The sequence below is a fragment of the Bos taurus genome, chromosome 21 (assembly GCF_002263795.3).
Source record: "Bos taurus isolate L1 Dominette 01449 registration number 42190680 breed Hereford chromosome 21, ARS-UCD2.0, whole genome shotgun sequence".
Taxonomy (NCBI): domain Eukaryota; kingdom Metazoa; phylum Chordata; class Mammalia; order Artiodactyla; family Bovidae; genus Bos; species Bos taurus.
The window spans coordinates 2932090-2947611 of NC_037348.1; the positions used below are offsets into that span (position 1 = coordinate 2932090).

A 15522-nucleotide genomic window follows, 5' to 3' on the forward strand; every position below is an offset into this window, starting at 1 on the left:
GAAGGAAAAGACCTGCAGAAAATAAACCCCAAACAACTAAGTAAATGGTAATAGGATCACATATATCAATAATTACTTTAAAATGGATTAAGTCCATCAACCAAAAAACACAGACTGGCTGGGTGGATGAAAACATGTGCGTGTGTGCACTTCCACTTACCACATCACTCTGCTTGACTCCTCCTCCAAATTGTATGTAATTATTTTATATTGTTAAGTTAATCATATTCCCATTATGGCTTGCAATTGTTTTTTTTTTTTTTTCTTTATTTTATACCTGTGGCAGATTCATTTTGATATGGCTTGCAATTGTAATTATCTTCTCCTTTTTGTCTGGCTATTGATTGTGAACACTGATAAATATCTTTTACTATTGTGATTATGTAACTATTACTCACGTAATACCATTTTATCATGATTGGTCAACAGAAAAATAATAGAACTGCATACCATCAAAACTAGGATCTAATAGAAAAACCTGTAATCCCTTTTTAAAATCCAGATGCATATCAGAATTATCTTGAAGTTTTTTGAAAAATACAAATGCTCAAGTATTGCTTTTTTCTCGAGTCCAGATGTTTCCAGTGAGCAGTCATGCTTAAAAACTAGATTATATGATGATCTTCTACTTTGATCTAGCTTGTTTCACTTTTTATATTTCATATTCAGTGCTCTTATTCATTTAGTTCATGTTCTCTGATTTCTCCATCTCTTTTTTTTTTTGATGTTCTTTCTCAAGACTTTATCAAGTGTAGTAGAAAAGCTTTTATATACATATATATAAATGTGTATAATATATATATTTTACAAAACGTATGGATTTTTGTCTAACTAAAAAAATTATTACATTTTGATTCCATTTGTTTGACTTAGTATGAATAGAATGCTAGATTTCTAATTAAAAAATAGATATGAAAGAAGCAACAAAGGTTTACCATATAGCACAGAGAACTAAAGTCAATATTTTGATGGAAAATAATTTCAAAAATAACATATACATTTGTATAACTAAATTACCTTATTGTGCACCCAAAACATTGTAAGTCAACTATACTTCAGTAAAAATATATTTTTATTTTTCATATATAAACATTTTATTTTTTATTTTTTTATTATAAAAAAAATAAATATATTTTTTAAACTTAATTTAATAGCTTTGTGCTGATGTTAATTTTTTAGTTTTGACCACTGTAACACAGCTAAGTAAAACATTAAAATGAGAGGAATGTTGGTTAAGGATATACTGCTTTTGCAACTTGTCTATAAAGTCTAATAAAAGTGTTTCAAAATAAAAAGTTTATAAACGTTTTAGAAAGCCAATTAGTTCCCAATGGAAGATGTGAGTGATCCAAATCAAACATCTCTCTCTATGAGCTGTGCCACTGGGAAACCAGATAGTAGATGAAAGGAAGTATCTTTTTATGAAAGTATTATGAATAATATTTAATAAATGAAAGAATTAGGCCCACCATCATTTCATAACCTCCAGCAAATTAATGGAGGTAGTCAATGATCACCATGGCTGCTGACATCACAAAAAGACGGACCAAGGAACTCTGTGTCCCTTATGAGGGAAGTGCACCACCGCTAGGTGCAGTTTCGATCGCTCCTCCTCGAAAATCAAAACTGATGAAACTCTGATGAAGCATCAAGACCCACCTACCCCCTCACAAGAATACCGTGGAAAGGAGTGTGTTACCTGATCCACAGAAATCAGCAATATTCAAGCTATGGGAAGCCCTCCAGGATAAATAACGCAGGTTGCAAGGGGAAGAAGAGAGAGAGAAGGGAATTACAAGGGAATTACAAGTAAAGGAGATCTCAGAGACAGATCAGCCAATAGCAATGAGACCTGATTCAAACATACAAATTGAATAAAGAAATACGGCATTTATGAGACAAGTGGAAATGTGAACACTGGTTTGGTATTTAATAATATTAAGGAATTAAAACTAATTCTTTAGGTGTGATAGTTTTGGTTTTTTTTTAAAGTTGTAGCTTTTCTAAAAATAAATGCTGAAATATTACAGAAGAAATGTTCTGAAGTCTGGAATGTGCTTCAATATAAAAGGGGGAAGGGAGTGAGCGGGATACAGATAAACAGTGCTGTCATGAGGTGCTAACTATTAAACTAGGTGATGGAGACACAAAGGTTCCTTATCTATGTACTGCTCTATATCTGTGTGAATAGAATGCAAATGGAAATCAATACCAAAAAAAATTGGGGAAGTCACCAATATGTGGAAATTAAAACACTCCTAAATAAAATAGGTCAAAGAAGAAACCATTGGGAAAATTAGAAAATACTTTGAGATGAACTAAATTTTAAAGTCTTTTTTCCTTTTTAAATGAAGCATACTGCTCTTGGGGGTGGAGATGGCAAGTACAAGAAAATAATGAACTGAGAGTCACAGCAGGATGAGTCTGGACTCAGGCTATGGCTCTGCCATCTCCCAGCAGGCAGCCCTAAGGCGGCTATCAAGCCCTGAAGCTCAGTTTCCTCACCTGTGAAATGAAGGTGTGAAAACAGGACCATCAGGTTACAGGGGAACCGCTCACTAAAGCACTTGGCTCACATTAACAAGTATAAAAAGGACCTTCCCTTGAACAAGACTATCCCCGGAGGGCAAACAAGTTTCTAGGGAAAGAGCGGTTCTGTTTCTATAATTGGACCACATTTATGAAAAAAAGTATCAAAAGAAAAATTATTTCCAAAACCACATGAATGGCAATGTCCAAATATTCCTCAAGAGTCCCCCCACCTAGCACACCAGCCAGATGTCCCTGCGGCAAGAAGACACGTTGTTCCGGTGCACCCCTGTCCCCCGGGGCCTTGTACTGGTATCCCTGCTTCTTCAGATATTTTCTTCCAAATAAGACAAAGGTGCTGTGCTTCCCAGGGGCAAAACGTTTCTGCTGTTGGTGAGGAAGACGCTGGACTCTCCAGGAAAGGCGGGAAAGGAAGTTCGAGACAAGATAAATGGACAGCAACAATGGGGAGACTCTGTCGGGTCCCTTTCAGGATCTTCTGACAAAAGAAGCCGTGGAGCCCAGGGTAAGCAGGCTGAACAGGTGCCCCTGATGAGCTGGGAAAGCCAAGTGAGAGTCAAAGGAAAGGGATGGACACCAGTTAAATTCCAAGAGAAGCATGAGGGCATGCCCTGACTGTTTTCCCAAAAGATGACGGCAGACACCAAAGGGCCAGAGCCCCAGAAGCTCAAAACCTTCAGGGAAAAGTCACCACGGGCTAATTTCAGGCAGAAATGCTGCTGCTGCCGTCATCCTGGAGGCAGACACCGAAAGGTGCCCAGGTTTGAGTCATCACAAAGCGGAGAGGAGCAAAAGGGAAAACGTTACCCAAGAACGTAGGCAGGGCTGGGCGGAAGGTGGGGGCCACAGGACAAGGTGTCGGCTCCTCCAGGTCCACAGGATCAGGGGCATGAGGGTTGTGTGGACATGGGCCAGGACCCACTGACATGCTAGAAACGGGGTGCAGGTGAGGCAGGGGCTTGTGCAGAGTTTGGGCCAGGCAGGGCCTCGTCCGCCCGGAACCCCGTCTCAGCCTGCGCCCTGATGAGGCTCACTGGGTTCCAGCGGCAGGGGCAAGGTTTGCTCCCTTTAACCGGCAACCTCGTCGCTCAGGCTGAACAGGCGGGTAAGCGCTGGAACCCTGGGCTTCCACTCATCCTCTCTCTCTGGCAAATGCCCTCTCAGGAACATTTCTTCTCCAGTGTCCCCCGACCCCTCCTCTGATCACACGCTCTGCCTTCCCTCCACGAGAACCCAACATACCCTCAGCCCCTCCTCTGATCACAGGCTTTGCCTTCCCTCCACGAGAACCCCCCACATCTCCCCGGCCCCTCCTCTGATCACAGGTTCTGCCTTCCCTCCACGAGAACCCCCCAACATACCCCCAGCCCCTCCTCTGATCACAGGCTTTGCCTTCCCTCCACGAGAACTGCCCACATCCCAACCCCTCTGCCGGCCCCTCCTCTGATCACAGGCTCTGCCTTCCCTCCACGAGAACCCCCCACATCTCCCCGGCCCCTCCTCTGATCACAGGCTTTGCCTTCCCTCCACGAGAACTGCCCACATCCCAACCCCTCCGCCGGCCCCTCCTCTGATCACAGGCTCTGCCTTCCCTCCACGAGAACCCCCCACATCTCCCCGGCCCCTCCTCTGATCACAGGTTCTGCCTTCCCTCCACGAGAACCCCCCAACATACCCCCAGCCCCTCCTCTGATCACAGGCTTTGCCTTCCCTCCACGAGAACTGCCCACATCCCAACCCCTCTGCCGGCCCCTCCTCTGATCCCAGGCTCTGCCTTCCCTCCACAAGAACCCCCCACATCCCCCCGGCCCCTCCTTTGATCACAGGCTCTGCCTTCCCTCCACGAGAACCCCTGTCCTCCTCCTGGCTGGCTCTTGGCCCCATCCCTGCCTCCCACCCCCCCATCAGCTCCACCAGCCTTGTGCCCCGTGGTCACTTGCTGCCCCTTCCCCAGCCCTGGGGGCATCAGGCCTGTCCCCGCGGGAGGCTCACTCAGGCCTGCAGGCTAAAGCACAGTCCAAGCCCTACAGCAGGAGAAACCTGAGGCCACGTCCGGAGCGAATGGGGATGGGACTGTCACCTCCTTCTTTCCACCTGTGCCCAGAGGAGATGGCTTTGCCAGCCAGCCGTCACCCTCACAGGAAGGCGTGTGTGACCAAAAATGACTTCAGTGCCTGCCCCATCCCACGCCGCCTGGCCTTCCCAGGGCCGAGGCCACAGGGAAGACCAGAGCTCCAAGCACCAGCCTCTGTGTTCTCGTCCCGCTGCTGCGGCTCAGGAGAGTTTTCCCAAACACAGCCTGAGATCCAGATGACGCCATGGGCTCAGGCCAAGGAGACAGAGGACCTCTGCACAAGTCTGTGTGTGTAAACCCAGGCATGCTGTGGCCACCAGTTCTCCCACCTCCAGGGGCTCAGCAGCTCAGGGTCAGGGAGTGGTAGGGCAGGACCCAGGAACCCGCACTTCCAGCAAGCCTGACGCGGGGTTCCCACAGAGAAGGCACCCAAGGGCTCCATAATGGGGACGTGTGTGTGTGTTCTCAGTCAATTCTGACTCTCTGCGAGCCTTTGGACTGTAGCCCGCCAGGCTCCTCTGTCCATGGGATTATCCAGGCAAGAATACTGGAGTGGGTTCCCATTCCCTTCTCCAGAGCATCTTCCCAATCAGGGGACTGAGCCTGCATCTCCTGCATAGCAGGTATTTTCTTTACCACTGAGCCATCAAAGAAGACCCTGACATGGGGACACACCACATAAATAATGATACAAATAACTAATTCACTGCACACTGCAGTCAGGACACATGGGGCATCCCAGGGAAGCCACCGTCCAGAGACAGTGGCAGGCCTCCCCAACTCAAGTCTGCTCTTGCTGCATGGACACCGTTTACAGAAGGCCCACTCCATGTCCACCAAAGCAATGACATGACACAGGACAGATCCCAGCTGTGCACCGCATCGGATCACTGTCCCTGTGGGTACCAAAGACCCTGAACAAGCTCCGGCCTGACGGTGGGGAGGACGGGGAGGCTCAGACATACAATGACTCACAGCCCAGGACTGAAAACAGCCATCCCAGACTTTTGGGCCTGAAGGAGTTTCTCCCGCAGACGGCCTCCTCTCTGCGCACAGCTGACACCATCTCACACCCAGAGAACCTCCCCAGGAAGAAGGCCCATTCTCTCCCCAGAAAGCATTCAAGGAATTTAACTTGGGAGCTGGGAGGCGCTGGGGCCTGAAAGCACCATTGTCCCGGAGGCCTCCCCACTACCCACACCAAAGACCATACTCAGCTTTTGAGAACCCAGGTCAGGAAAAGAAAACGCTGGACAGGCGGGTCCATGGGGAAGAGGAAGGGTTCAGAATTCCAGAAAGCCTTTTGAGGTCACGGAGACCAGAGGTCGCTCTGGGATTCCACTAGGAGGGGAATGCGGGAGGTCATGGGCATGTTGGGGGTGACGGTAGTTATAAGGGTCAATTGACTTTGTCAGCTGAAAATAAACGGTTTCCTGAGGCCTAAGTATTTCTGGCTACAGGAGTAGCAGCTGAGGAAGAACAGGAGGTGGTACGCATGTAAAGACAGAACCTGGGGCCCCACCAGGTCTCGCGGAGTATACTGAAGTACACAGAGCACACAACAGGCTGGAATGAAGGGCCTCTGGGTTAGGGTGCCCCCTCCCTCCTCAGATGCAGGGGGAACAGGAGCCAGGAAATCCCACGGCCCTGCCCATCGCATCACGCTTGCTGACTTGCCAACGGGCACCCCTGACAGCAAGCAGGCAGCATCACTCAAACGTGGGCCGTGACAGAAACATCACCTCTGTGCTCATTAAATACTCAGACCTCCAGGCCCAGACCCAGAAGAGTCAGTCAGATGTGTTTGGATGGAGCCTGAGAATTGTTGGTTTGTTCAGTTTTTTAATTCCCACTGTTAAATTGTTATTTTTAATAAGCTTCTCAGGCGATCCTTATATAACTTTAAAAAACATAAGCACCAGAATACTGTAAAAGCTATGAAGTTGGGAAGACCTGGGTCAAACTTTAGTGTACTACATAGAAATGTGTGGAAGTTACTTAACTTCTCTGAACCCCTGTTCACTCATTTGTAAAACAAGGGTAATTTGTAAAACAACAATCAATGTTGCCAGGAGGGTCAGAGTTCCTCAAAGGCATTCTTCGAAGCTAACCTAAGAGGCAGGAATAACCGGGAGAGGACAAGGGGCTTCCTGGAGGCTGACCAAGCCTAACTGCCTTCACCTCCGAGGTCCCAACCAGTCGGGACACCAAGGCTCGAGCAAAGCGAGCAGCAGGGAAACAGTGGCTCAGCTCTGGACAGGGAGCAAGGTCATCTGCCTTCCAGAAGGGTGTGGCCGTGAGGTGGACTCTAACACCAGACACAGCTCCGAGGTGGGTCTTCGGCCAAGGGGCTCTCAGGGTTTGGGAGTGTAGGGAGAGAAGAGACTGCAGCGTCCCAGACGGGTCTCTCCTGAGGGTCCAAAACTTTAGGGAGGAGCAGGGAGAGAGAAGGAGCAGGAACCCAGAGAAGTACACTCCCTGGGACTAACTGCGCACAAGGCTCGAAAAAGTCCTCAAGATCTCAGTCTTTCCATCTGGAAACGGGTTAATATTTTAAAACTATGCAGTTAGCTCCGCGGGATGGCACCCGGCTGGGTGACCGGCTCCCAGCTCACAAAGGGAATGGACCCCGCTGCCCTTTTATCTGATGTGTGCCTGGTATGTCAGAACTTGGTGGCAGTTTCACTCTGTTGTCCCGAGAGGAGATGTTACCTGAGACCGAGCTTTACATTCCTGTGTAGGTTGCTTAAGTCGTTCAACACTCTGGCCCTCGGAGCCTGGACAAGATTGGGGCTGGGACTTGAAGCTGGGGCGCCGGGGAATTTCTCTCCTTTTTACTAAGAAAGCAGGAGCCGCGGGATGCCAGCCCTGTGATAGCTAGGCTCAGACGCGACGTCTGAGGGACACTCAGGGACTGCGGACCCCCACGCCCGGACCTCTGCGAGGGCTTCCAGGTCTCAGCGCCCCGGGCCGCAGGGTCCCCGCGTGGGCCGCAGCCCCCCGAGGCTCGACCCTCCGCCCGCCCGGAGTAAGGCGGCCGTCCGCGGTCTCCAGCCCCGCGCCGCGCGCTCGGCTCACCTGCTGAAGACGAGGCATCCCAGGTGGTTGATCTCGTGGTCGGAGCGGTGGCGGCTGTAGTCCTCCCACAGGTCCTTGAAGGCCGTGACCGCCAGGATGAAGAGCACGGGAGCCAGCGCCAGGCCGGGCTGGAAGGCGTTCACCGCGGGCACGAAGTTGAGCAGCGCGATGAACACGAAGTACACGTTGGCCAGACGGTGGAACTGCTCGAACAGGTTCTTGGGCAGGAAAGACAGCAGAGTGTACTTGGTGGTCTTGAGCCTGTTGTCCGCCAGGTGCTGGGCGCCCCCGCGCAGCCGGCGCCGCGGCGCCCCCTTGCCCGCCGGCTCCTCGGCGCCCGGCGGCGGCTGAAGGTTGGAGCACACGGTGCGCATCCGGCCCTCCCGGCGCCGCCGCCGTCCCGGGGGCCCGGGCTCCTCGGCCGCCGCCGCCGGCTCCCGCTCCATGGCCGCGTGTCGCCGCGCCCGGCTGCTCCGTCGCTCGCACCCGCCCGCGCCAGCCTCCTAGGTGATCATCGCCGGCGGCCCGGGCGCGGCGGCGCGGGCTCCCCGCCTGCGGGACGCACGAGAGCTCGGTCAGCGGCCGCCCCGCCCCGCCCCGCCCGCCGCCCGGGCCCCGAGTCTCCGCGCCCGCCTCGGCCTTTCCGCTCGGACACTCCCGGCCCCACCCCACGCCCCGCCTGGGACCCCGCGGAGAGCGGGAAACCAAAAGCCGAGGCCAAGGTGGAAACTTTGGAGCGGCTTAGTTTCGTTTCCCGGAAGCATCAGTGCGGGCCCCGGACTCGGCAAGCGCACCCGCCCCCGGAGGAGACTGGAGACGGCGTGGTGTGGGAGGCACCGCGGCCCCCTGGGAATGGGTCTGTGGGACCCGGCTGGCAACCGCCTCCTGGAACCAGGTAGAATCACAAGGCACATGGGCCAGAGCATACCGATGCTCCGAGTTTTAAAGCTCATTTACTGAGGACATCTGTCCCCGGGACCCCGAGAGGATTCTTCTTAGCCTGGACAATTCGGTACCCTGCCCTTTTACACTAACCTCTTGGGTGAACTAGACTGAACTTCCATGACCATCGCTGCCGTTCCTTATTTCCCTAAATAGGATTTTTTTTTCCCCTTAATTGAAGGGAGGAATATTTCGCTGAGCAAAGGGAGGCTGGTTTGCTCTATTTCAGTCTTTCTTCCTTTCTGGTAAACCGTGAGGGCGAAAATACACCTTTTGTGCTCTGGCTCTCAAGTGGCCTCTCTGACCCAGACGCTGACGGAGCATTGGTTGCTGGGAAGGGAGGGCCCAGGAGGCTGTGGCTGGAGTGGCAGCTGGCGCAGAGGGCGCCCTGCAGGACCCCGGGGGTCAGCGAGGGCCGCCCGGGGCGGGCCGCGCCAGAAGGTCAGGGCGTCCCAAGCGGGCAAGCCCGCAGGTCAACGATGGCCATGAGTCTCTTGTCTTCCCCTTTAAAAGTCCAAGTGTGAGAACTAGGGATGTCTTTCCTGGCAGACCATGGCTGGGAATTCGGGTGAGATTGTCAGGGGAAGCACACTGATTGAAACCGCCCACCCTGGCCAGGCACCATGGTAACTATTTGCATGAGTTGTTTTACCACAGGAGGTCCTGGTAAGAAACAGGGAACTAATAAGCCTCCACCAACCAGAAGAGTTTGGGAAAGGTCAAAAGGTGACACCACGTGTCTGACCACCTCCCAGAATCCTTCTCTCTGGCATCCATCTTAGCTGAACAAAGCATGCACCACCAGGAAGGACTCTGAGTCAGAATGATTGGCTGAAGACAACCCAGAAACTAATCCCATCACCATAAAACCTGAGACTGCGAGCCATGTGACAGAGTTCTCCTGGGTTCCCTTACCCTTCTGCTCTCCACCCTTTCCCAGTAAAATCTCTTGCTTTGTCAGTAGGTGTGTCTCCTCCGACAATTCATTTCCGAGTGTTAGACAAGAGCCCAGTTTCAGGCCCTGGAAAGGGGTCCCCTTTCCCACAATAAGACGAGCACGTTTGGGTGCTGCCTGTCTGGACTAAGGGAACTGTTCGCCTCCTCCTCCTCCTGCAAGTCAGCACCTCATATCTCTCCCTGCGCTGGAGCACTCTGTCATTTCCGAGGGGACCAACTCAGCAGCCTGGCCCAGCCTGGGTTTCTCCCTTGGGTGCCTGCTGACAAGTCACTTTCTTGGCTTTGTGTAAATCACTTACCTCTTCCCTATGCCCCTCTCTCTGGATGGTCCTCACCTCTGTACCCTGGCCTACACCCCATCCAGCCAGGCCAGGGGCCACACCTCTACAGGGAACCTTGGCATGGAGCACAGTATTTACTAGAATCCAGCTTGAGGGAGGTAGAGTGACAGGTACTAAGAAAGTCTGTGTCACAGATCAAGGCTCTTCCCTCCCCCCAATTCCTGGGAGTACCCGGTAGGTGTGTAGAGGCCCAGATTAGAGAAAGGTTTGACTGAAGTGCCTGCATTTTCCGAGAAAGAAATCAGATCTCAGAGTGGGCCAGTGGCATCTCAAATTGAATATTAACAGCCCACCAAGAACCACAGCTTCTGGGGTCTCCAGTGATTAACTTACGGATCCACATTTTCCCTCATCCCCTGGCTTCCCAAGGTCCTAGAGCCTGCTGGCCCTCTTTACTTCCCAGCCCTCCCGGGGCCTGAGAGCGGGTCTCCCTGCTTTCCAGTCTCCAAGCTACAGTTAGTCCCCAGGGGGCCAAAGCAGTTACTTGACCTCCTTGACTGCTTCGCTTTATTTCCTTACCCGGGAGCTTACAGAGTCAAAGGCTGGCTCCTCAGGCAGAGGTTCCTTGAGGCCTTTAGGGGAACTGGCACCAACTTGCTGATTTGACTCTGCCCTGCCCTCGTCCCCACCAGGCCCAAGGGAGAGGTCTCCTTACCCTCCTCAGAACAGGCCTTCTTCATCCCCATCTACATTCTACTCTAAGGTTCCAAGATTCTGTGAGTCACACTGCTCCAAAGGCCTGGAACCTCTCCCCACCTCTCTTCATCAATCCCATTTCAGTATTTCCACTAAGGCCTAGCTCATGTGGTCTCCTGGAAGATTTCCACACTGTGTGACCCATTGAACCTCATGGAATTACTTCTGTTCTGACATGTATGCAGTGGTATGTAAGCCTCTCATAGATGGCTCTGCAGGGGTTATGGGCTCAGATATCTTCTGTCAGCTGAACTCTCAGACTCAGCTTCCTAGGCCAGGACGAGGCTTGGATGGACTCCTGGGATGGCCATCTGGACCCCAAGCTCTAAGGAGGCCCTACTGTTGGCCCCTGGAAAATGTCTTTCATTGTCCTCACTCAGCAAATACTTCTTCATCACCTTGTGTGTGCCTGGCATTGTTCTAGGCACTGACACCACAGGGGAGAATTGTCTCATGAATCTAACATTCTAGTAGAAGAGGCAGTGTGATACTGTGATGGTACCACGGATGGCATCACCAATGCAATGGACATGAACTTGGGCAAACTTGCGGAGATGGTGAGGAACGGAGAGGCCTGGCCTGCTACAACAACAAGACACCATTTGGCTTTGTCTCCATTTCTGGCACAGAGTTTCTAAATCCCTTTAGATTTCCTTATTGATAAGAGCTATAAATGTGTCTTGATATCCATAACAAGCCCCTTTCAACCACACCTGGGTTGATGTTACTTAAGTGACTTTTGGAAAGCCCCTGAGGATGGAGGCTGGTTGCCAGGGAACCATCTGCAGGATTGGAACTTTCAGCCCCACCCCCTGACCTCTGGGGAGGGGAGGGAGCCTGGGGGTTGAATCAATCACCAATAACCTAAGGTTTTAATCATGACTCTGTAATGAAACCTCCATAAAAACCCAAAGGACTGGGTTTGGGGAGCTTCTAAGATGGGGATCATGTGGAGATTCTGGAAGCATTGAAGGCTCTAAAAGGGTGTGGGTCAGAGCTTCCTCCACACCTTGCCCGGTGCCTCTTTCACCTGGCTATTCCTGAGTTATATCTGATTATAATAAACTGGTAATTAGTAAGTAAAATGTTTCCTGAGTTCTGTGAGCCAGTCTAGCAAATCAGTGGAACTCAAGGAGTTCTGTGAGCCACTCTAGCAAATCAACTGAACTGCCAGTCTGTGGCTAGAATCTGCAGCTGAGCTGTTGTCAGGAGTACAGCTGACAGAGGGGAACTTGCGATTGGAGCCTGAAGTGCAGGCGGTCTTATGAGACTGAGTCCTTGCCCTGTGGGATCACATACTCCCTTCAGGCAGATGGTGTCAGAATTGAGTTGAACTCTCGGACACCGGGCTGGTGTCAAAAAACCCCACCCTGCACACATGTATTGGAACCTGTATCCTATGACAGAGGCAGCCCCTAAAGAAGACTCTGGGCACACCACTAAGTCCTGCTCTCAGGAACGCTGGGTTCTCCTGGCGGCACAGGACGTGGCGGGCACAGTGAACCCACAGGAGTCGTGCTCGGCTCCCCACAGCTAGGGCTGTCTCCAGGCAGCCCGAGGAGAGGTGAGGAAAGATGCCGCGTGGATGTCTGGGGGAGGAGACACCAAGTGCAGGACAGAGTGGGTTCCACATCCCGCAGGTTGGCCTGGCAAGGGGGCTGGAGGCTGGGCTGCTGCGGGCCCTGAGGACCCTGGTGAGCATTCTGCGTTTTAGCTGAGTGAGAAGGAGAATGGGCAGGAACCTAATGGAACTGCATTCAACTTTGCAAAGATCATTGGCATCTGTGTGAAGAGGGCGCAAAGGGGTGGAAGCAGCACAGAGGCTGTCAGAGGCTATGGCAGTGACCTCGGAGGTGACTCGGGTTGGGGTGGCCGAGGTGGAGGCAGCAACTTAGCTGCTCAGGCAAGCAGGCCCTGCTGGTGGGGCTGGGTGAGGTCTGAAAGGGAGAAGGGAGTTGGGGGTGTGCAGCTGAAACCTGAGTTCCTGAGGCAGGAGGAGCCTAGATGGGGGCGGTGCTGTAGATGGCCGCCCTACTGGGAATCAGGGTTCAGCAGGCAGAGTGACCTGGTACACACGGCCCAGCTCAGCAGAAGGCCGAGCCAGGGACATCGGGTCACAGAGGAGGTGCGGGTGAGGACAGCGAGTCTGGGCCTGGGCTTTTGGAGGGGATGGATTTCTCTGGATTTGCTTCAAGGGCAGCAGGAAGTCGCAGAGTGCCCCAAGCAGAGGCATGAAATAAAAGAGTCTGACTTGTCTGATTTTCCCTTTTGAAAGAGGGAAGATAGGTTACGAGCCCTGAGGGAGCAGGCAGGACAGTGGATTCACTAGGAGGTGGCTTAGATCCAGGCAGTGGAGGGACAGCAGAAAAACAGCAATTGTGTCTTCTGGGCGGAGCTGATTGATTGGCCAACAGATTGGATGTTTGGATGAGGAAAGAGAAGTGAACCAAGAGTAACACTTAAGAGTTTAGTTGTTAATTACTTGGGGATGAGAGGGAGCAGAATATGCCACTTTGGCACATCGGTTATTTTGAATTAAAGTTACTTGAGAAACAGTCAATGCAAGAAGGACATGCTGACACCTGAAATTAGGAAATAGCCCATGTGAAGATAACCTCCCTGGAACGTGAAAGACTGAACAACGGGAACAACTAGCCATGTTGAGCATTTTTGCGTGTGTCTCTAGCCATCTGTAGGTCTTCTCTGCAGAAAGATACATATAGATCTTCTGCCTATATTTTTATTGGGTTGTTTGTTGTTTTTATATTGAGCTCTATGAACTGCTTGTATATTTTGGAAATTAATCTCTTGTGGGTTACATGGTTTGCTAGAAAACATTTTGAATATATTAATCAGCCCCAGAAGATCTTGAAACTGTTCTCAGAAATCTATCCTTTGAAAGCACCCAAAGAAGAACATTTAACAGACAAACTCTGCTGAAACTTCAAAATAGATTAACTTTTATTCATAGTATAGTATAGAAAAAAAATACTAACACCTTTTAAATTTGTTCAACAAGGCTGGAGTGTGAAGTCAAGTAGGCCTTAGCAGGCATTACTACAATGCATTACTGAGAGCAAAGCTAGTGGAGGTGATGGAACTCCAGCTGAGCTATTTCAAATCCTAAAAGATGATGTTGTTAAAGTGCTGCACTCAATATGTCAGCAAAGTTGGAAAACTCAGCAGTAGCCCCAAGACTGGAAGAGGTCAGTTTTCATTCCAATCCTGAAGAAAGGCAATGCTAAAGAATGTTCAAACTTCTGCACAATTGCACCCATTTCACATGCTAGCAAGGTAACACTCAAAATCCTTCAAGCTAGACTTCAGCAGTATATGAACCAAGAACTTCCAGATATACAAGCTAGATTTAGAAAAGGCAGAGGAACCAGAGGTCAAATTGCTTATATCTGTTGGATCATAAAAAGAGCAAGGGCATTCCAGAAACACATCTACTTCTGCTTCAGTGACTATGCTAAAACTTTTGACTGTGAATCACAACAAACTGTGTAAAATTCTTAAAGATATGGGAATACCAGACCATCCCTGTCTCCTGTGATATCTGTATCAGGTCAAGAAGAAACAGAACTGAGCATGGAACAACTGACTGGTTCAAAATTGGGAAAAGAGTACAACAGGGCTATACATTATCAGCTTGCTTATTTAACTTATATGCAGAGGACATCATGTGATATGTCAGACTGGATGAATCCCAAGCTGGAATCAAGATCACCAGGAAAAATAACAATCCCAGCTATGCACATGATACCACTCCAATGGCAGAAAGCAAAGAGGGACCAAAGAGCATCTTTATGAACATGAAAGAGAAGAGTGAAAATGTTGTTTTAAAACTCAACATTCAAAAAACTAAGATCATGGCATCTGGCACCATCACTTCATGGCCAAAAGATGAGGAAAAAGTGGAAACAGTGACAAATTTTATTTTTTTGGGCTCTAAAATCACTGCAGATGGTGACTGCAGCCATGAAATTAAAAGACTCCTGCTTCTTGGAAGAAAAGCTGTTATAAAACCTAGATAGTGCAGAAAAATCAGAGATATAACTTTGCCAACAAAGGTCCGTATAATCAAAGCTATGTGACTATGTGAGAGTTGGACCATAAAGAAGGCTGAGTGGGGAAGAATTGATTCTATAAAACTGTAGTGCTGGAGAAGACTCTTGAGAGTCCTTGGACTGCAAAGAGATCAAACCAGAAAATTCTAAAGGAATATTCGTTGGAAGGACTGATGCTGAAGTTGAAGCTCCAGTATTTTGGCCACCTGATGCAAAGAACTGACTCATTTGAAAAGACCCTCATGCTGGGAAAGATTGAAGGCAGGAGGAGAAGGGGACAACAGAGGGTGAGATGGTTGGATGGCATCGCCCACTCAATGTACATGAGTTTGACCAACCTCTAGGAGATAGTAACGGACAGGAAAGCCTGGTCTGCTGCATTCCATGGGGTCAGAAACAGTCATGACTTAGAGACTAAACAACAACAATAAGGCTAGAAAAAGAAGTTAAAATCAGAAAGTAGAATTGCAAAGCAACTATCTATAGTTTATTCACAGTTTATTGCCCTATAGTACTGGGCTTTGCAGGTGGCACTAGTGGTAAAGAACCCACCTGCCAATGTAGGAGACATGGGGTTAATCCCTGAGTGGGGAAGGTCCCCTGAGGAGGAGCATAGCAACCCACTCCAGTATTTTTGCCTGGAGAATTCCGTGGACAGAGGAGTCTGGTGGGCTACGGTCCACAGCATTGCAAAGAGTTGGACACGACTGTATGTATGTATGCATACACCCTATAGTACTAGGTATAGGTATAAACATTGGAAAATAAAAAGGCACAGTTTGTGATCTTTGCAACATCACAGTTTATACCCAAA

General features: G+C 50.1%; 1 protein-coding gene across 5 annotated transcripts in view; it reads right to left on the reverse strand.

Annotated features, from left to right (window-relative positions):
• ATP10A (ATPase phospholipid transporting 10A (putative)) overlaps nucleotides 1-10636 on the reverse strand; it is a 184216-nt gene extending 173580 nt beyond the window's left edge. Inside the window, exons 1-2 of one of the 5 annotated variants that reach the window (XM_015459144.3) lie at nucleotides 10462-10636; nucleotides 7703-8254 (exon numbers count right to left, since the gene is read on the reverse strand). In XM_015459144.3, coding sequence (XP_015314630.1) covers nucleotides 7703-8148 — 446 coding nt within the window. In that variant the 5' untranslated portion in view covers nucleotides 8149-8254; nucleotides 10462-10636. Of the gene's footprint in view, nucleotides 1-7702; nucleotides 8286-10461 lie in introns of those variants that run through there. The other 4 variants (XM_059879245.1, XM_010816883.4, XM_059879246.1 and 1 more) reach the window with 4 other exon arrangements.
• Nucleotides 10637-15522: the final 4886 nt, after the last annotated feature.